At 35.6% G+C, this 21,457-nt stretch overlaps 1 protein-coding gene and 1 long non-coding RNA gene across 16 annotated transcripts in view; one reads left to right on the top strand and one right to left on the bottom strand.

Annotated features, from left to right (window-relative positions):
* Positions 1-4,339: 4,339 nt before the first annotated feature.
* The window catches only part of NEK10 (NIMA related kinase 10), a 77,792-nt gene continuing 60,674 nt past the window's right edge, over positions 4,340-21,457 (bottom strand). For 7 of the 15 annotated variants that reach the window (XM_032442359.2, XM_032442360.2, XM_085538351.1 and 4 more), the window contains 6 exons: positions 21,318-21,433; positions 18,633-18,743; positions 16,696-16,804; positions 15,089-15,138; positions 14,950-15,005; positions 4,340-6,511 (listed from right to left, as the gene is read on the bottom strand). In XM_032442359.2, coding sequence (XP_032298250.2) covers positions 6,460-6,511; positions 14,950-15,005; positions 15,089-15,138; positions 16,696-16,804; positions 18,633-18,743; positions 21,318-21,433 — 494 coding nt within the window. In that variant the 3' untranslated portion in view covers positions 4,340-6,459. Of the gene's footprint in view, positions 6,512-14,945; positions 15,006-15,088; positions 15,139-16,695; positions 16,805-18,632; positions 18,744-21,317; positions 21,434-21,457 lie in introns of those variants that run through there. The other 8 variants (XM_015853953.3, XM_015853954.3, XM_085538354.1 and 5 more) reach the window with 5 other exon arrangements.
* On the top strand, positions 17,260-19,831 carry LOC146762102 (uncharacterized). Its single transcript, XR_014942953.1, has 3 exons — positions 17,260-17,326; positions 18,654-18,987; positions 19,578-19,831. It is a non-coding gene; the product is annotated as an uncharacterized LOC146762102 (long non-coding RNA).

The raw sequence follows: 21,457 nt of genomic DNA, 5'->3' as shown, positions 1-21,457 counted from the left end.
AGGTTGCACCAGATACACAGGCAGCAAGTTCTCAGTATTCAGATCACTTATTTTGCAAAGAAGATCATTTTCTCTCCTGCAAAATAGATCTGTTTTTAGCTTTTTCTTTTTTATTCTACCATAGCAGTTTGCTGCTCTGGAAAAAAAAAAAAAAAAAAACTAGCTCGCCACTTGTTCAGCAACATAGTCACAGTCAGAAACAGCAATGCACATTTTGGTAAGCTCTAAAGCACTGCCTCTTTTCAAATGAATATTGCTGATCATGCATCAGCCAGACCCTATTGACCACGCTTTTGTAACACGGCCTTCCTTTCAGATGTACAGGAATATTGCTAACATGTTAAGAACCTTCTGAGTGCACTAAGAGCAGCATACAGGCTACACAGGCAAACATCAGTGCAATTCAAAACATTCTTAAAGCTGTAATCCTGTAACTGAAATACAGTGGTACCATTGCTAATTACAGGCCACAAGTTTCACAATGAATTTGCAAGGCTTGCCAGGCTTGCTTTGTCTGAACACATCTTGATTTGTTTACAGCTTTGTTTTGCTTGTCGTACCCATGACTTCTTTAATTGACCAGGTGTGTGTCACTCATTTGATCAATTATGCATTGATAATAAAGAAACAGGAAAGGTATAAAAGCCTGTTACTGGTGAGTTCTAGAATGAGAAGGAAGGAGCCATCAATATGAATATCATGTTCCTCCTGGCATGGCTCAGATGTTGACAACTCACAGTAACACCGCCAACAGAATTAAACCACTGACCCCAGGAAGCACAGGAGCAGTGAAAGGGTGGCAGAACCCTCTCAAAATGAGAAGACAAAAACTGTTTGCAAAGCAATTTTAACTGAATTCTTATTCTTTCTTTTTGTTCTGGAACAAATTTAGATTAACAGTGATTCTTGAGTTAGACTGCTAAGAGTTCAACTATACGAAAAAAAAATCACATAGTGCTCTCGCTCTACATACATACATATCTCTACAGAAACACATAAAAATGTTCTACTGCCTCTTTCCATAAACAAGATCTTGAGTGTAGCAGACTACCAATTTAATTGCTGAGACAAACTCCCAACACCATCTACATTTGTGTATTCTACCAGTGGAAATGGAGGCAGACAAAAGATAGTACTGTAGCACTGATACATTGAACTTCTGAGCGAAACTGAGTAAGTCCAGTTACAGAATAAATCAAGGAAAGTGTTGTAGTTGGTGAAATTAAAAACATACTGGAGCTGTTTTGAAAGTAGGGAAAGAAAAGTTAGGGCAAAACATGGCAGTTTTGTTTAATCAAGGAATCAAAATTCTAATAGATACAAGTTTTCAGTTTCATAGAGAATTTGAGGACTCAGATGTCAAATATTTTTCAATGAGCAGTTTCTTGTTGTGAACCTCATCATCTACTGTTGAGAGCAGCTGAACAGACAGGATCCATCTAATTAAGCTTCCTTCAAAGTCAAGAAACAAAATGACTCAGAAGACCTTACTTTTCCATTTGCTGCTGTCTATTTAGGCAAATTGAATAACATAGCGTTCATATCTGAAGATTTTAAATGCAAATACATGGCTGCTTCATACAGTCAAAATGAAAATTCTCAAGTGGTTTTCTCCTTTCACCTCTCCTGAGATTCCTAATTGCCATTTCTTCCCAAAAGCAGGCTAGAATTTCCCACAAATTACAGACATGCTAGAAATGTGTATATTACTGACTTTGAGGAAGCCAACACTAACAGTTTTCTTGGTTTTAACAATGAGTGTCATTGGCCTTTCTTCTTTAATTAGCATAATTCCATAAGTCCATGTGCTAGTTGCCAAATTTCTTGATATGTAATACCAATAATGAGGCAGTACTTCTGTAAGTTACACTGACTGTAAGAAATACAATCTTTTAAATATGTTATTTTGTGACTGCTACCAGGAATTCCCATTTGGAATAATACTCATTATCTTATCTACTGTCAACACTTGATTATTCAGGAATATGACAGAGGACTGAGAAATGAGTCAGATAGAGCAACAGATACGTAAATCAGGCTGCATGACATTCCAAGAGTGCATTCTCCTGAGAATGAATTTGCAATTAGGTGACTATAGAAAGTAAGCAAAAGTATGAACAATAGAAGGCAAAACACTACATAACCTGAGGTACTTCACTGCAGCCATGAAAATGGAAAGAAATGCCTGTGTAAGCCACAGTTTAGATTAACTCACAAATAATTAAAAGTTAGCTGTGTGAAGTTGGTACACTGCCTTCAACACTTATCAGCAAGCATCATGGAATATTTTTCAAGTAGTTAAATAATTAGAGCTACACCTGCTTTTCTCATTTTTGCACAGGCCACATTAAAGATTACATGCACACAAGAAAATAAAAGATACACACCTTGATGGGTGCAAGTTCTGTAGTGGATTGGAACTCGGGAGCTGTAAGTCACATTCTCAAGTTTTTCTGCTGATACTGGGCAACTTGTATTTGTTTTCTGTATTTGCCTAAATATGCTGTGTCTGTATTTTCTATACAGAATTTAACCATAAAAAATTATTCATGGCAGAACTGGCTCTTGTTACTTCACAATCTAAAATACAATGTGCCCTGATTATCAGCAGAAGGCATCTATTTATTAATGCCATTAATTAATTAGTAGCTAAGACAAATAAATTTCCTAATTGCCCTACTTTTGTTTTGTTTTGCTTTCAAACTAAAACAAAAGTTCCAGTATTAGTGATACATGAGTTAGAATTTAGTGACATGCATCCCATACATACTATTTCAAGGGCCTGGAAGAGTGATCTAGATGAATAAATATTCTCTGAACTGCTTGCTGTTCTTTCCAGGAAGCACTGCATCATAAATACAATGTACTAAGAAACTCTCATTTGCAATGTGTATACGGTTTAAATCTAATGATGCAAGCAGATATTTCCTTTTCACAAAATTATGCCTAGACGGCGGCATATCTGTATCTATCTGTAAATTCTTATTTATAAGAAAATGTCATAAGAGAATAGGAATTCACTGACTAGCCAAAATAGGCAGTATTCTTTGTATTTAACATCACTAAATTACTTTTATAATTCTTTGTGAATACTCATTTTTAAGAAATCTACTTTTCTAGTTTGGAAACAATCAAATGACTCATTTCAGAACTATTCAGAGTGATTTAATATCCGTATGTGTTCACTGAGCAACACTGACCCTTGATAGCATTGGTGGTATGCACAGTGATAAACAGGGTCAACAGAGATGCATTAAACCAACTGTCTACCATTTTAATGCAGCCATTTTCCTTATCATTACACCAATTTGCCTGAACTGATGGTTTTAAAATGAGTAACAGCACAAGATCAAAGAGTGCTAAATTACTGGAGGTTTGTGAGAAGCTGGGAGAAAGCATACTTGTCTCCAAGACTGTTCAGTACACCCACCTGAGACCATGATCAAGCCGATAAGAGGAAATCGTGTGGTTGAGTGACCAGAAAGAATTGACTCAGCTGATGTTTGCAGGTCAGGCTGACTTCTGGGGTTGCTTTGGAGAAAACAACCATCATGCAGTCAATATGGGTGTCCAACAGCCTGCCATGTTGCTGGCATGTGACTGCTGCATGATCACTGTGAATCACCCAGTGTGGGGAACACGAGCTGTTGCCCTGACTAACCAGAGGTGCACAAAAGCAGAAGAGGATAAAAACCTGAAGAGGTCATTAGTAGAATGGGTACACCCTGCAGGAAACTTGCAGACAAGCAGGTCAAGATGTTGCTGACTGACCTGCAGCCCACTACAGACTAACACGGCACCACTGGACCCGTGACAGTGACCCACTCACTAGAATTTCTCTCTTTACCATTTCTAATCTTCCCACCTTCCCAGCATTCCTTAACTGCTTAGAACTTGTAATAAACCAATCAGGCAACATTTGACCCTGCTTTTGTCTTAATCTCACTCTGGGTATATACACATATCAAACCATCTGCAATAACTGGAGTGAAACTACATTAGATAACCCAAAGAGCACAGAAATGTTGAATAAAAAAAAAAATCAGCTCCTTTCTATGGTAGCCAGCATGACAATTCAGTTGCAACCACAGGAAAAAGTATATCCCAGTGAACTCCACTGAAGGAATAAAGATCAATGATTCCATGCTTTCTTTTGTCACAGCAGGTCCAGCTGTAAACATCACCAGTCCACATCCAATCTTGTAGTAACTTGGAAGAAGCTTCCTTTCTGCTGGCCACTATCTAGAAATCCATCTTTAACAGTTAGAAATGAACACAAATTTATTTCAAAGTTAACAGCATTCCAAATACATTAAGAGAAACAAAATAGGAGTCATTCTATTTCTAAAGAAAAAAATTTATTTCATGAAGTATGAATGAATGCTATACTACCACACATATCCTGACAAAAATTAAACAGTGCTAATACAAAACATGCTTGGAATAAGATCCAGAGTATTTCTAGTGAATTCATTACATTCTGACAGTTTAAAATTTTCAGACATTTTAATGGTAAGAGCATCACTAGAAGTGCAACATCTATAGCAAATAAAATTGTTTTGAAAACAGTAGCTGGGGTTATTTTATGTCTTGGTCAGGCAAAACGTCCAAGTACTGTCTTATATTAAAATATGAATGACTTTGCCTTAGCTTTCTAAAGATATTTATAAAAACTGTGGAAATTATATCACGGCTATCTTCAGACTTGCCAGGCAGAAAATGACTGTTTTTGAAGATACAGAGAGTAAAAACATTCATTTTCATTTTGGCCTTGATAGAGCATACACAATCTTTAATTTTTTTGTCATTAAAACAGGTGTCATATAGAAGTTACTGGCTAAAAGTACACTTAAAAGAATATAATTTAATGTCAAGGTCTGTATTAATTTAATGTCAAGGTCTGTATTCAGTAAGAGGTGGTGGTAAAGTAGTAGGCATGACCTGTTGTCACCATCAATCACTGTCCATTGTTAGGTGGCACTCTTCTTCAGACAGGCATAAGGAGATACACTTGTAAAAAACAATTACAATAAGCTGTAGCAGTAGCTACAGGGGAAAAAGAAAGTAGGACATGCAATGATGGTAATTACTAAAATGGGAATATTTGACTGAAGACCAAACTGTTTTTTCTCCTTTACATTAACCATTCCACAAGGACTGCAGATGCTGTTTTTCTTCTTCAGAACACTTTTGGCTATATCTCCACCATAAAATATGTCATGACCAACTTTGCCTTTTTAATTTGATTTCTAAAGCAGCCGTTAATATACCTTTGCTACCACAACTACACTATTCTGTAAGTGGAAAGATAGCACCTGACAACTTTCTAACACATCATGTATATGAAAAGAGGGTCATTTTTCTCAGCTTCACAATTTGGAACATTGAAGTCACTCATTATAGGTGAAATAATGCTCTTGAATTGATAGGAAATTAATGCTAGTTTGCAAATTATGGTTACAAACAAACCTTTGGGCAGGGAGGACAGGGGACAATGACTCGGCCAGCTTGTAAAAGAACAGAGCATCCCTCTGTATTTAACTACTTACCAGTTGTTACATGTTGAATATAATGTTAATCACTTCCAACAGAGTTAGCAGAACTAAGTCACCAAGTGTCTTCTGGTGCTACTGCAGTGAGATATTTTTATCTCATTTAATGTATAGTAAATAAATGTTGAAATTTCAAAGTGCTTTAAGTACTTCAGTTTTGACTAGCAGAAAAGCATGTATTTAATGTAGTCTGTTAATAATTGAATGTATATATATTGTGTGTGTATATGGCATTTTATATTCACAGATCTATATAAAATATGCCTAAAGACTGACACATAATAAACACAGTTGTAAACAGCAGTAAAAACAACATTTTTAAAAACAACAGTCAATTCAGGTGCTACGCCAGCTGCAAATGATTACGAACATGTCATACCAGCATTAGAATTTGCCACTATCCAATTGTAAGCAGAAAATAATTCTAAATTTTAAAATCACACTGATGATGTTTAATTTGTTCTTAATTCTCATGCAGGGAGCCTACATATGTTTTCTGTCTGGTGGTATTAGAAAGCTTTTTTTCTTTCCATAGAAGACATAAATGGACATGAATAAGGCTACAGGCTTTGAACTAGAGTTCCAGAAAACCCGACTATGCAACAACTATTTTTAAAAAGTATATAAAAATAGGAGATATGTGATTCTGGGAGTTGTGCTTTTCCAAGTTGTGTAAACCTGGAAGCATCTTTCCCAGTGTTCCTCGCAAAGTGCTTCTGCTGTAAACAAAGCTAAAGTCACAATTATAATCCTGAAAAATCATGAGGTTTCTTGAAGACATTCAATGTTGGAATCGCTTCAGTTTGTTGTTTAACAAGCAAAACTTTCCTCTTCAATACCAAAAGCATTAGCTGAAAGACAGGCAGTTTGTCTTCTCTGGAAACAGTTCAGAACCCTTTGTTCAGAATTATGAGTTTTCTTCTTTTGCTGGATAGCTCTTCGTTGGATAGTAAAAATACCTGGGGGGAAAAATATTGGTAGTTAGTATGTGTGGGAAAAATTCTCTGCTATTTACATTCACATGGTCTGGGATCAACCTTTGCCCTAACAGCAGAAAGCTACCATGCTGTGACTATAACACACAAGCCAAGAAACCTCAGAACTCTGTCCAAATGAATGCTTTTAGTTCAGAGTTTAGAACAGAGTTTGGTGCAGAAATCTCTGGATTAAATTATATCACTTATACTATACACAAGGAATTTGTTTGCCTAGTGATCCTCTGACTCAAGATTTATGGATTTGTCAGTACTGCACACAAATAGAATTAAAGTAGCATGGTGCAAAGGTCTCCCACAGCTAATCAATGAAGCCTGAGTGCAACACATTGCATTTGTGGGCCAACTTATGCTGCTGATGTAACGTCTTCAGAGAGTTCAGCACAATGGACAACTCATCAAAAGCCTTTAACTTCCTTTCCTTTTCCTTTCCCAACTCCTTTTTAGAATGCTGCCCAGAAAATTGGTACAGAAGGTAATGGGGATGCATTGCATATACTCTTGATTTTTATATTAATAAATAGATTCTAGCAGATATGGGCAACTATCCTCCTATGCAGACAACACCAGATGATGATAACATAGAATCATAGAATCACCAGTGTTGGAGGAGATGACCTACACAATTTTCTGGTAGTATAAGAAAGGATATTGTGCATGTGAGTGCTCTAGCTGTTATAGGCATCCTTTTCATCTTAACATTTGAGCTTGCCTCCCTTTCTACATGTTTCTTTTCTAGGCCAATGATTTCTTTTACTTCTCCTTGCTGCAAACCATTCTCTGCACCTGGTCAGTACCAGCCACAGATTCTTCCTTCCACATAGCAGTATCTCTTCCAGGATTCCTACATTTTGCCTCCTGCTTATCTTGACTCCGTATTGGATTTATCTGCTGTTCATTTTCTATTCTTGATCTCAACAGTTTCTACTTCTTTGCTCAGATGTTATCTTCCAATGATCAGATTGACTTTCTCTTCTGATGTCTAGACTCAATCTTACAGCATTTCTGTGATCAGTCAGAACAGTTCAGCACATACATACTGTGGTTTTTTTCTCAAAATTACACTTGGTTACACTGGCACAAATGTCTAGAAGAATGGTGAATTTCTGACAAAAGAGGTACTTTTGTGGACAAACTTGAAATCTTTGTTAATAAAGAAAATGACATTGGATTTTTTTATTTTTATTTTTTTTTCATTTTTTAGTCATAAGCAAGAAGTGTGGGGCAAAGCTTTACATTTTTAATGCCTTCATCCAGTGCTTTAAAGCTAAAATCTTTCAGTTCCTTCAGCAGCAGAGATATCTATAGCTATAAAACTCCATGGAAACGTGGAAAACTCAGGAGACAACAGTGGTTTTACAGATGCAAAATTTCAGAAAGACAAACAGCTTTTTACATAGTTTTCATGTAATTAGTCTTAAGTAAAAGGTTTGAAATTGAATTTAAAAACTGGAGCTGATGCTTTGATGAGGTCTAAGAATAATCTTAAGGATTACCATGAAGATCTGACTCCCACTTATCTGTAAATGGAAATTCTACTAGCAAAAAGGCAGTCTTTAAGGGCAAGTGATACAACTACAGTATTTAGTGGAACACTGACAGTTACTAACCCTACTGACATCCCAGAACAGCTTTGGTTGTATACTACACTGCTATATCAAAACAACTTGTGTAACAGCCTTCTCCTACCACTCCTCAAAGATATCTTCATGCTGTTAAAAAGTTTTTGTCTTTGTATGAATGTGACTTTTAAACACTGAGACCAGTCAAGTCTTCTGTTTGTCAGAAAGCTTCCAGATCATCCTGCATTTAACTTAGAAGAATACAAGCTGGTTGCTAAAACTCTTTTCATTTGCATCTTGCTGCAACATGGAAGAGTACTCCATTCTTCTCAGCTAAACTGCCCCAGCTCAACCATACCATCAAAGACTCAAGCAAGAAAAAAGAACAGTTCCCCTTCACTTCAACTCAAAGCATGTAGTTTACAGACATTACAGAGTTCTAGCACAAGAATGACTCCAGCCTACAATGAGTTTTCTGAATCTCTGTGAGTAGGTAACTGCCTTCATATTTGATGTTGCTGAGCAGGCTTTATCTATGCTCTATACAGGAATTCTTCCAAGCAGATATCTCACAGACAAAAATAAATCAGTCCCGAGGTAAGTCTTTTCCTTAAGCTATAGAAATGATCCACTGCAGAAGCAAGAGCAAACCCTTATTAAGTCAGACAAACAAGTCTGTGATGACAGATGCATCTAGCAATAAGATGGAAGCTCACATATGTATGTCTGAGAGCTCAAAGTATATGATCTTTGCAAGAGATCACTGCCATCTGCCCAGTGTTGAAAACAGTCATTCCCACAATCTAAAGGCTGACAGATAGCTTTATAAACTTGCACTTTTTCTACAGACAGTGTGGACTACAGGCATTGAGACCACTTGATTTGTGAATTCATCACTGAAAGGTATTAATGAGCCAGCACATAACAGTGATCCAAAATTCTGTAGCAGTTGAGAAACTCCTTTGCTTTTTCAACAAAAAGACTAAAAGGCCCCTTTTCTCCCGTCTTATTTCTAAAGAGAATCTTCAACATATTGAGTGAAGTGAGATGTTCTGTATCAATGACAGTCCTACCATAGGCTCTATTTTAGTACTATAGGATCTACTATTTTGGTACTTAAACCAGATGGACACCTGGCTCACTCCTCTGTTCTGCCCAGCACAATCTCATAAATCACAACCAGGTTCTAAATCTAAGTTACTTGCACACAGAAGACCTGACACTATCCAGCTCCAGTACCCTTGTCGCTGACTGACTACTAGAACCATAAACAGTTTCTGCTACAGTTCCTCTAGTGCTGATTCACCAAAAATAGCCCAAAATAAAGACCTTAGACTGACTACCCAGATGGGTAAATGTCTTTTTTTTTTTAATAATAAATTATCAGAAGAATGAAAATCTTCATGTGTCATTAGGAATTGACTGTTCTTGAAGTGACAGAAACATTTCCAAAATTCTCTAAAGATCCAGTTAGCAGTAAACCTTCTCAGATTCAGCCATCTGATTGTGACATGTGCAACTGCTAATATCCTTGCATTTAAGGTATACGTTTTTTTCAGTTTATGAGTTAATGTGTCTTTAAAGCTTTACTGTACCATTACCACAAAGTCTTGGCATTTCTCTTGTATTTTCTCTTTTGAGCATAGTCAATACTGGTTCAGCTGTAATTAGTCAATAACATTTATTTCTCTAGCAACTAAGAAGTTTATGTCTAGCAAGTGCTGTGTGCCTACTGCCATGTGCAATGATAAACTCTATCTAGCAAGTGTCTTTAATTCATCTCTTGCCCACATATTTCGTTGTCATTGGAACACTCTCTATTCACCACTGTGACAACAATTAATTACCACCTTATCCTAAGAGGTGGATGGAATTGATTCCATGTTCTCATTCTGCTTCCTTTCCTAATTTTTGTAGAATCTGTGATTTGGTAAAGGTAGGCCAATACTGCCTCTCAGTGGAAGACGGCTTGCTTAAAAGATGTAGTCTTTGAGAACAGGCCTGCATTGCCAGGCAGACCTAAAAGGTATATATCAAGGACTCTTACAGATACAGATGTTAAATAAAAATTAAAAAAAAAATAAAAAATAAAAATAAAAATAAATAAAATAAAAATACAATAAACTACACCACTGAGCTTTTGCTTTTTTACCTCACCAGGAAGAAGTGCAAGCCAACGGATTGCTGGTGCAACTCTAAGAAACATTACTGGTGAAAACAGTCTTACTTTTGGTTTATGAAACATAATAAGAATCAACATAGACAACCATTCAGAAGAAGAAAACAAAAGAAAATGCCATGCAACATTAACAGAAAGTGGAATAAACAGTAACAGAAGGTGTTAAATCACCCAGACATTACAAAATCTAAAACATTACAAAATTCACTTTAGATTTCAGCAGTGCTGGAGCCATATACTTTCATCTATGGGCTAGTTTGATCTGTTCTAGAACATTAGAAAATATTAACTAAGCTATATACAAATTTGAATTCTCTAGTAATTATGAGTCACAATTAAACATACTTTAATGTTGAAGAATAAATAGAGGACAGTGAGAATTTCAGCTAGAAAAAGATACAGTAATGCATTTCTATTTTCAGAAGACACACCCATGGACCATAGCTGCAGTACAAAAGCAGATGCTTCAAACAAGCAAAATTCAGAATTCCTGGGCTATATTATCCTTCTATAATACGTTGAGCTATTCTTTGAGTAGTTAAAAATGTATTACTATCGTTAGAAGCAGATTTGACAGTGTTCATCATGAAACAGCTCTAAGTACATGAATGGTTATTTCTCTAATTCTAAAACTTCAATAAAAATGCCAAAGGTTGCACTGAACAGTCATGAAATTATAACTGACAACATATTAATGCAGACACTTAATTACGGAAACATTTTTCTTCTATTCTTGTTTTGCAGCTGTTTTTGTTTTACAAAATTAATGCTGAAATATTTTTCTCGTAGGTAGACCTCTTGCAACATATGAGCTGTATCTCTCAGTTAAGCCCAGCCACTGTCTCAGACCACTGCTATTTTTATTTATTTATAGCAAATCTTCTTTTCATTCAATCAAGTTACTGCTTGGATTAAGTTTCTTATTGCAATTGATTAAAAATAGATTTTCCCATCAATTTGGGTATTACACATCTACTCTAATATAAAGGAACGTGCTGAAAGTTTGAAACTAGTATTCTTTTCATAGACACAAAAGGACTCGCAAACAAGGAACCTGCTTCAGGTACAGTATAATATTAAATCAAGATAGAAAATAAGAAAGAATGGCACAAAGGGCATGAATAGAATACTTTTGAAACATTACCTTTTTATACATGTTTGTGTAATTTCTGTACAAATAAGTAACATCATTGGAGTGCCAAGTAATTTCAGGACATTAGTGATAAATGGGCACAAGTTGATTATTCAAGATAGAGCTGATGGTCATTATCCTCAGCTGGGCATTAATTCCCATGAAATGACTGGTATTGAGATAGTAATTACTATTATAATGAAAATGGGGGGGAGGGAGGGAAGCATGACATTTTTCTTATGAACCTGACTCATTTTCTAAAGAATTCATGTTTCTTTCATCACTCAATCAAGTTGCCTGAATCCTTTTTAACTCTTTAGACAATTTATTAATCTTACTACAGTCTTCATGTCACTGACCCCAGCTGAAATTTGGTGTTCTATCACATATTCCATGAATTCTGGGATCACAGCAAGGGACAACTATACTAGAGAAAAAATATGATACATTTCCCCCTAGAATAATGCACTACTAAGAATATGTTTAGAATATTTATTCTAAATTTTATTGTAAAATGTAAAAGCATGCTGTAGAATTCTTTGTTCTAAAGCACAATTTTTGTATGTTTGAAACACTAACACTGTCAAATTAAATTGCTCAGAAATCATGATAGAAATTGGTCCTAAAAAGAGGAAACAAGCCTTAAAAAATTTACAAGTGAAGTCTGTGGTGTTCTGAACTGTCTTCTGAAGAATCTTGAGCCTTATCATAGAATTACAGAATGGTTTGTATTGCAAAGGCCTTGAAGATCATCTAGTCCAATCTTCCTGCCACCAGACCAGGAGGCCAAAAGCCCCATCTCCAGCCTGGCCTTGAACCAGGGATGGGGCATCCATAGTGACTCTGGGCAACCTGCTTCAGAAACTTCCAGTCTCAAAGTGAAAAATTTCTTCATTATTTCTAATCTATATCTGCTCTCTTTCAGTTTAAAATCATTACCACTATTTACCACTTGTCCTATTACTACATGCCTTTGCAAAAAGTCATTCTCTAGCTTTCTCGTAGGCCCCCTTTAAGTACTGGAAAGCCACAGTGTGTCTCCAGAGATGTTACAGGATAAGTTTTTTCCTCTTTGGATCATTTAAATTCTTTGGAGAACTGAAGGCAAATCCTAATGACACACAACAGCTTGCCAAATAAATCTTTCAGTGCTCAACAGCTACTGAGACTGGATTGCTTGGTTACTTGGACAGAGTATGAGATGAAAAAAAAAAATGTACTGAAAGCTCTTAATGGCATGGAGTAAAGAATATTTTAGAAAACATGATGAAATCTTGTGGAAAAAGAGAGAGATGTTCTTGACAGCCAGAGCCAAAGCATGGTGTGTCAGTTTTCTGAAAGAGGGAAAATTACTGATTTATTTGGGAGCAAGACATTAAATGAAACAAGATTAAAATAACAATGACAGGGGAACTAAATGTTATTATGCATCACAGCAGATAACAGGATTTGAGAGTATAGTGAAAAATCTAGAGAGTATATTGTAGCTGGTGACAGATCAACAATTGAGTTGCAGTACAGATATTCTGCATCTACCAGCCAAAGCCAGAACATACTAGAGTGACCCATGTGCAATGGAGGACGTAAAGACTATACAACTCCATTTACACACAGATATTAACAACTGTGAACAAGAAACAAACCAAAACAAAACTATCAGATTAGAGAACGTACTCCTGAATTTCTAAATAAATTTAATTTCATTGCTTACTGCTAGTCCAAAATCAGTTTGGGCTTTGCTACAAGTCTTGTGAACAAAATTTAAACCAGCACTGTCTGTGGATAAGACATTATCAGTACTACTGAAGAAGCTGCATGACTTGGGGGAAAGACAATGTGAAGAAGGATGCTGAGCATTCACTAGACTTCTTCCCCAGTCTTTACTGTATGTGTGGAAATATATTTTCTGCTCATTTTCCATTGTAGGATAAACATGACATAAGGAAAAGAACCTATACTACCCTGTTAACCCAGGTGGCTATGAAGTATGATCTCATATGTTTCCTCTAAAATAAAACTTCAAAAAATGCACAAATACATCTTAAGATTCTAAAGAACAGCTACTCTGTGGGGAATTGCAACATAGGAAAAAAAAAAAAAAAAAAAAAAGTGGTTCTGAATAAATGCTGAAAATCCTGAAAAAACAATGTTAACTACTTCATTGCTGTTAGTCTCATGTGGCACTCCTGTATTACGCATGGAAAGTACTAGATTTTTTTCCTGTAAACCTTAAGTGTCTATTACATTTCCTTTAATAGATATCTTATTTTTATAGCAACTCATGTAAATACTCATGCCCATATTCAGTACAAACATGCTTTGTTAGAGTAAATTGCAATAACATGCCTTTTGCCAGCCTGTAAATTAAATGCTTATTCAACACATTTCTACATTTATAATAAGTCCTGCTGGATCTCAACCTGAAAAATGACCTGCTTTTTCATAAATCATATAATATTCCATATTTTTTCTACTGCTCCAAATATTGGGAGCATGTGATTGGCACAAAAATGTTCAGTATCTGAGAACACTTAGAAACAAATTCACTACACCACATGGTTGCAAAAGTGATTTGTAAACATGACGCAAGCGCACTCTAATTGTTTAAAGACCAAATTATTATTTTATTTAGGGAGTTCTGAATCATGGTATTTCAGTACTTGCAGCTGGCAGCTGCAAGACATTTGTACACTGGAATTCCAATATAGTGAGTAGGCTATAAAAATATTCAGAGTAACATCTGAAACTTCTCAAGCTCGAGTCTATGAATAGTTTCACACTGAAAAAAATTAACAGAGGTAACAAAGAACTGAAAAATAATCACTGAAGAATCAGAAGCTGCAGATTCTTAAAACATCTTTGGATTTGGGGTAATTTTTAAATTATTTTTATTTAAAACAAACAAAATTAATTTCAATATCGTGGGCATTAAAATGGAACAGTCTTGGTGGAAGCAGTGAACTTCTTTTTCTACTTAAGAATCCCAGCTTGTAGGTAATGAGAATAAGAAATGCTATGCGTATGGACTGTATGGACATTTTTCAAGTATTCTCTATTCTTGCATTCCTTGAAGGGTTCTTGCAGCAAACACTTACCAACTATAGGACAAGGCATATGTCTTGTTTTGAAGACCTCAATTTTTTTCCACCCTCTACACTTCTGTGCTAGCAATCACTTTTCCCGCTTTCTCTGTTTACTAAGCAGGCAAGCTACATCCTTTCAATGCCATAATGTCCCCTACTAAATATACATCTACTAAAATGAAACTTTTCTTCATCTAATGCTTTATATAGGAAAAACTTGATGAGATTTCTGTCAAACTTGTAGTACTATTGCCTGAGTGAAGAAAACCGATGCAGCTAAAATTAGATTAATTATGCCCATACCAGTTCTTCCTGTGTCCATCCATGTGTGACTACAGTGATGTATCACCCTAAGCTTCAACTGAAATCATTTAAATAGGCAGATGATACATTTATGTCTAACACATAATAATTAAATATTTTTTAATTTGAATATTCAAACTCACCTGTTCGAAGAGAAATTGTAATAACCACTTTCCTCTAGAACCTCCTCAATTAAGGTCTACAAGTTAAAAGAAACTCATTTCAATAAATTACTTTAATTACAAGCCATAAAATACATTAATACATATCTATAAAGCTTACCTGTAATTGCTCATAAGTCATCCCTTCTGCTATGTCAGAAGTGCCAACACCTTAAAGTAAGAGGCAAGTAATGTTATACCGCTGAAACTGGGGTTTATGTTATTTTAGTTTCTTAGCAATTCTTAATAACTTAGAATGACACAATATATTTCTTAATTTTGGTTATCAGCAGTTTATTTCACTGACTATAACAACTCCTTGCAAAAGCAGGAGGAATCCTACAGTATGATGTGGACATTTGAGTCAGAAAATGTTTCCACACTATGAAGGAGCCTCAACTGAAGGAAAATAGTGATTTTTAAAAAGTATTTAATGCAAAAGAACACAGCAACCTTGTTCTTTCCCACTTACAGTTTAAGGTGAGAAGGGCACATAGCCTGCAGCAAATTCTGAGAAAAGTATTATTTACAGATTAAGAGATTCAAAAATTACCAGTATTTGAATGTTTCATCAATTTGTATTGTTATCTCTGGGGAAAAAGAAAAATACTTTACATTTTAAGTGACTTTTAGGAATTAATATCTTATTTAAATGTCACCTTTGACACCGAGTATTATTCTTAGTTTTTGCATTTTGCCTAGAAATTGACAGTTTCAAGACAAAGGCCAGCAAAACCAAGGTTTCTAACCATTCTTTCTGGAATTATAGTTTTTAACCTTACTGCATTCTCTAGTCCATTCACAGCTATATGTTTTTCTGCATTTAGAAAAATGGAAATGGCACAAATTATGAAATGTGCCTGCTCATTTCTCTTACGTTCCTTCAATACATAGAATCATAGATTCATAGAATAACAAGGTTGGAAAGGACCTGCAAGATAATCTAGTCCAGCCGTCCTCCCATAACCACTGCTACCACAGGCCACTAAACAATATCTCACAGCTCCTCATCCAGTTGCCTCATCCTCAACTCTGTAGTGGTATATGACAGAACACACCTCTGAACTAGAAACTGTAGTTCCTCAACATTATTGCTGCCAATTAATTAGGACTAAAATGGAGTTCATGATTTGTCACTGTGTATTTCTAGTCCAAATTATATTTGACTCTATTTATTTTCTAGAATATATGCACTTCACACTATATAGGTACAGTGTAGAATCATAGAACTGTTTGAGACTGAAGGAACCCTTAAAGGCCATTATTACAACTCCCCTGCAGTGAACAGGGACACCTACAGCTACATCAGGTTGCTCAGAGCTTCAGGTTGCTCAGAGCCCCATCCAGTCTGACTTTGAAAGTCTCCAAGCAATAGAGACATTCCTTCCACCATCTCACTGGGCAGCCTGTTCCAGTCTCTTACCATCCTTACTGTAAAAAACTTCTTCTTACATCCAATCTAAATCTCCCCACTTTTACTCTGAAACCATTTCCCTTTGTTCTGTCACAACAGATCCTGCTAAAGAATCTGTCCCCTTCTTTCTCAGAGCCTCCCTTTAGATACTGAAAGGCTGCTATCAGGTGCCCCCAAAGCTTTCTCTTCTCCAGACTGAACAGCTCCAGCTCTCCCAGCCTGTCCTTGCAGGGAAGGCATTCCATCCCTCAGACTTTTGTACTATATCTTTCATTAGAAAAATACATACCACTACAGAAGTTTTGTTGCTTTACCTTTTCTGTCTTCTGGAACTAACATATTGCCAGAGGATGAGAGAAATACCATATGCCAATCTGCTGTAAAAAAGTTGGTATCAATCAATTCAGGAGAACCTTGGAGCAGCTGGGAGAAGGGAAAAAAAAAAAAAGAAAAAATAAAACCAAAAGACACCTGAAATCTCTCTTTCTGGGACTTCTGTAAAGCAGTCCTGCCCTCACTACATAAATCTCTGATTGGCACTCTGCCTTTCTCTGTTTTCCACACAATCAGAAGTCAAAGGAGATTTCAACACATTTTAGCTTTATGAAACAGTAGTGAACACAAATGTTCTACTTCTCTAGAATCATCCAGTGAATACTGCAAGCTCCCAGTCTGCATGTTGTGTAAAGCACCAAGTTACCTCCCAACTATATCACTGTTATCCAGCACAGATGCAGTGGTGATTATGGTAAATTTCTCAAAATGTCCTTACATGTAAATACTTATTTGCTCTTACTGACTCAAAATATGTGTCACTCTTTCACTCATGATTATCAATTCCCTATTATTCTTGTTTTGCTGTTTTCTGTTTTCTTTCAGACGGAAATGCCCAGAATTACATTCAGTATTTCTAACATCTTCAATTTACTACCATTCACTTTATAGGTACTGCATTTCTTTTTCCATGGTCATAAACACAGCATTTTTGAAGTTAACAGCTTTACAGTTGAAAGAATTTATAAAATTGAAAATTAGATTAAATTTTATAATAAACATTTTCTTTACATAGAATATTTTGGGGCACCCCTTCCTAACACCCACTCAGTAAACATTAATAAAAAACATTTTCTTAGATTTGATGTTATGGTTAAAATACAAGAATAGGTTAATGTAAATGCAGGTTGATTTACAGAATAGCAAATATCCCTGAAACTGACAGATCAAAGAAGCATCTTTAATTATCTTTCAGATGCACAGTGTAAAACATTGCAAACACTACATAGCCACTTCCCATGGAAATTAAGCATTTCAGATTAACTATTTTAAAAGTAGTGAGCAGATTTAGTAATTGGGTCAAGAATGAGTCTGTTCCATAGCAAACTACGATTCCACAATTTGTTGTGAATAAGTGACAACCAGATTAGGTTAGATGGGTTATATTATGTCTCATATCTGAAAAGGAGGTTAAGTAATTACCCCTATCAGCAAATTCTCTATACACTAACTTAACTGATTTGTCATCAACTCAAAAATGAAATACCTTAGCTTCCATCTCCTGCAAAACACAGGAGCTGAGGATGTGGCTTTTGAAATCCTCTACTGAATGCAGTCTTCTCTGGAGATTTTAAAAGAACTTATTCTGATGTTAGTCATTAGCTCTTTCCCGGTTGGAAAGTACTTACTATGCTATGGGAAAACATGAAGGCATGGTTCTTCAGTCACGCAATTCCTATAAATCTGTAGCATTTTTAAATTGATGATAATACACTCATGCTGACACACTACACCACAGTGGGACATTCTATATTTTGGACACAATGGATGATTTATGTGCTTTCTCAGAATTCATAGTTTGAGAGGGAAGTCATGCCAAAATATCAATAATAGTAGCAATCTAATTATAAATGAAGAAGAGCTTACAAAAATTAAAAGCTTACAAAATATGTTTCAGCTTTTGCCATTAAAAAGTTCATTTTTTCTTCCTTTTCCCTTTCTGAACTCTGATGAGACAAATTTTGTTTTGCAGGGCCTCTCTTTTACAATATGTGTTCTGCTGAACAAAGACAAACTTGAAATCAATATATAGCAACTTCTTACTAAAGAGAGCTCCATATTTTCCAAATAAAGGATATGCTAAATTTCCTTTGAAAAAAAAAAAATGCAATATTACACTGATATTCTTATGATATTAATATTGATAGCTTAATTTAAATAGAAGAAGAGACCACAGATAGTAATTATTGTACTGCACCTTTTTCATTTCTGATTTCAGATTACAAGGATTGCTCTGCTGACTGAAGAGGGACTTCTTGAATCTCTCAATGACTCTCCTTTTCAAGTTGCACTGCAGAGCTGGAGGAAGCTACACAACACAGAGAAACAGATGTTTTCTCCACCCAATTACACTTCCCATAAAGTTCACCTAATCAGCAAATACCGTTATTGAGAAAGTAGCTACAGTGCAAGAAGAAACATTCATACTTAATAGCCTGGTGATAGGCAACAGTACAAAACCTGATTTAAATATACATTAAAATAATTTTCCTTTGTTCACCAACTCTGTTAGGCTTCACAGATTATATAACATAGTCCTTCTGGACTCAAAGGTAAGAGTCATTATATTAATTGTAGTATAATTAATTCTAGATTTGCTTCCTTGATCTTTGAGACGTCAACATCATTTTTGTGCTCCAACAACAATGCTGGAGCTTCAGCAGCTTCAGCTGTTGGTCACTGCAGTCAAGCTGATAGCCACATCCGTCACCAGTCCATTTGATCACTATTCCATTCTATGTGCTACTCCTTGGAGAAAATCTCCCATACTGTTTCTCCATAGTATATCTTAAAACAATAATTATCTGTCATCTAGTATGCACTTTATAATCACTGTCACTGATGTACATTCACATAGTGCCACTCCATCGAATTCAGGAAGTTACTGAATTACATAAGAAAGCTTTGGCTCTTGATGATTCACATTCAAAACACTGTTGCAGTGTAAATCACAAAGACTGTTTTCCTTCTGAAACAAACTACTGTTCTTAGATAGCTATAAATTTGGAACCAATACACTGGCCTCACAGGAGCCACTCCTAATTTCCTCTGGCAAACGAGGGACTCAGTTTAGATTCTAAAACTTCATCAGACAGCTGGCTGCATAGTTTTCTGTTGCAGATAAATATTATTGTCGTTTCAGGCCTATACATGAAGGGAAGAAAATGATGCAAAAGGAATGGCTGCAAGATACTCTAGTAGACTGCATACCACTGCAATGAACCATGTGCAGTTAATGTACCATGGCAGTGATGGGAGATTCTGAAGCAGCAGTGGTAAAGAACAAGTTCAATGCATGAGAAAACCATCAATGCTCTAGGCAGTACTGTTCATTTTTAGCTTTTGTTTTAAGGAAATCAGACGTCAGATCAGTTAAAAAGTAAAAAATAAAAAAGGCTGATGATTTACACTGTGTTTTTTTAAAAGCTTTCCCTCACCGTTTTTTCCAACGGATCAGTCTGACTCTTGTTCCCATAGAAACTGGGTTGGGAAGGCTGCTTTGATTGCCAAGAACTAACAGCAAAGAACTCTGCTTTGTAAAGTTCAGTTTCAAACTGTCAGCTGAAATATGTAATTGGGAGTTGTAGAAACAACTATGTATTATAAAAAATATTCTACCTTGTATCTGCAAGAATCCAAGCACTCAAAAAGCATATTGTGCACAGGAACAATTACAGGTTTGGATCCTGGTACCCCTACCTTCTAATTCTGAGACCAACTGATACTGCAAGGATCAAAGTTGTTATTACTGCCTCACTGGCCAATCTAGATAGAAAGAGAGCCATTGAGTTACTGTTAGTTCCCAGTTATGAGAACTGGCATTAGACACTAGAGAAAATCTTCTTCGCTATAGAGGGTAACTTCATTAAAATGCATCTGGCACATACAAATAGTATAGTAATATAGTAATATAGCATATAAAGACTGAAATGCCTCATTTCAGTTTGCAGGAAATGGGATTACTATTGCAATAAGTTATGCCAAATCCATTTACTTTAAATTACCATTTTTTCTTTGTTATGATAATTTATTTCCTGTTATCTCTTTCAATAGATCTGACATTTTGAAGAAAATGCTCAAGACATGTCCAATGCATCTAATTTCAGTTATTCTATTATGTTTTAAACAAGTTTGGCTCAGCAATGTGAAATGCCCTGAGGTGATAAACATCACTTCCAAATAAAAACCATTCATTTTACAGAGCAAGAAGATGTTTATTTATGAACAGAATATTTTGCAAGTAACTGAATGACAATCTTTCTGGCAAACGAAAGTCTTCTATCACATTTTTAGCTGAGAGTTTAATGCAGATTTATACCAACCCCATTTTTGCTTCAGAATCAGTGTGAAATAACTTTAACACTCTTTCATTATTAAACATTCAAACAGTTTTAAAGTAAGGCTGCAACTTGAAAAAATATATATTGACATAGTAAGATATTTAAAATTCAATATTAAGGATAGGATTTCTCACGTAATATTTCTTTAGAAATTATTACCGCATATTGATAATAGAAATTATTACTTAGAAAATATTACTATAGAGGAAAGAATTTTATGTAATCTTCGTGTTGGTGCAAAGTATCATCACCTGAAATGTTCATATTGCTGACATGACAGAATGTTATAAAAATAAATCACTGTACAATTAATTTTTCTGAGGGGAACCAATGAATTTTTTTCATGACTCAATTATTGCCATCCTCCACACACTAATATTTGAGGTTAGTCTTTATTTAAGTGATGTATTTTTAAAACATCCTGCCATCTGCAAAAATGTCAAGTTCTGTTGTTTTTAACGAACAGCAACTAAATTAGCAGCACTTTGACAACAGCAAATAACTGAAATGGATAGAATGTCAGAAGCAACAGTAATGCATACTTGAGTGATGAAGATAATTTTGTGCAGCTGAATAAGAATCTGCTGAACGGGGTCACTGATCTGACGCACTTTCCTTTGTGATACAGCAATTCCTGCCGATGCTGTAGACGACAACACTAAAATCAGGACAGCTCATTTTA

This window comes from Coturnix japonica, chromosome 2, assembly GCF_054131305.1.
Source record: "Coturnix japonica strain WE chromosome 2, WE-NBRP24, whole genome shotgun sequence".
Taxonomy (NCBI): Eukaryota; Metazoa; Chordata; class Aves; order Galliformes; family Phasianidae; genus Coturnix; species Coturnix japonica.
Note: the sequence above shows the minus strand (reverse complement) of the source record. Positions and strands in the feature narration are given on the sequence as shown.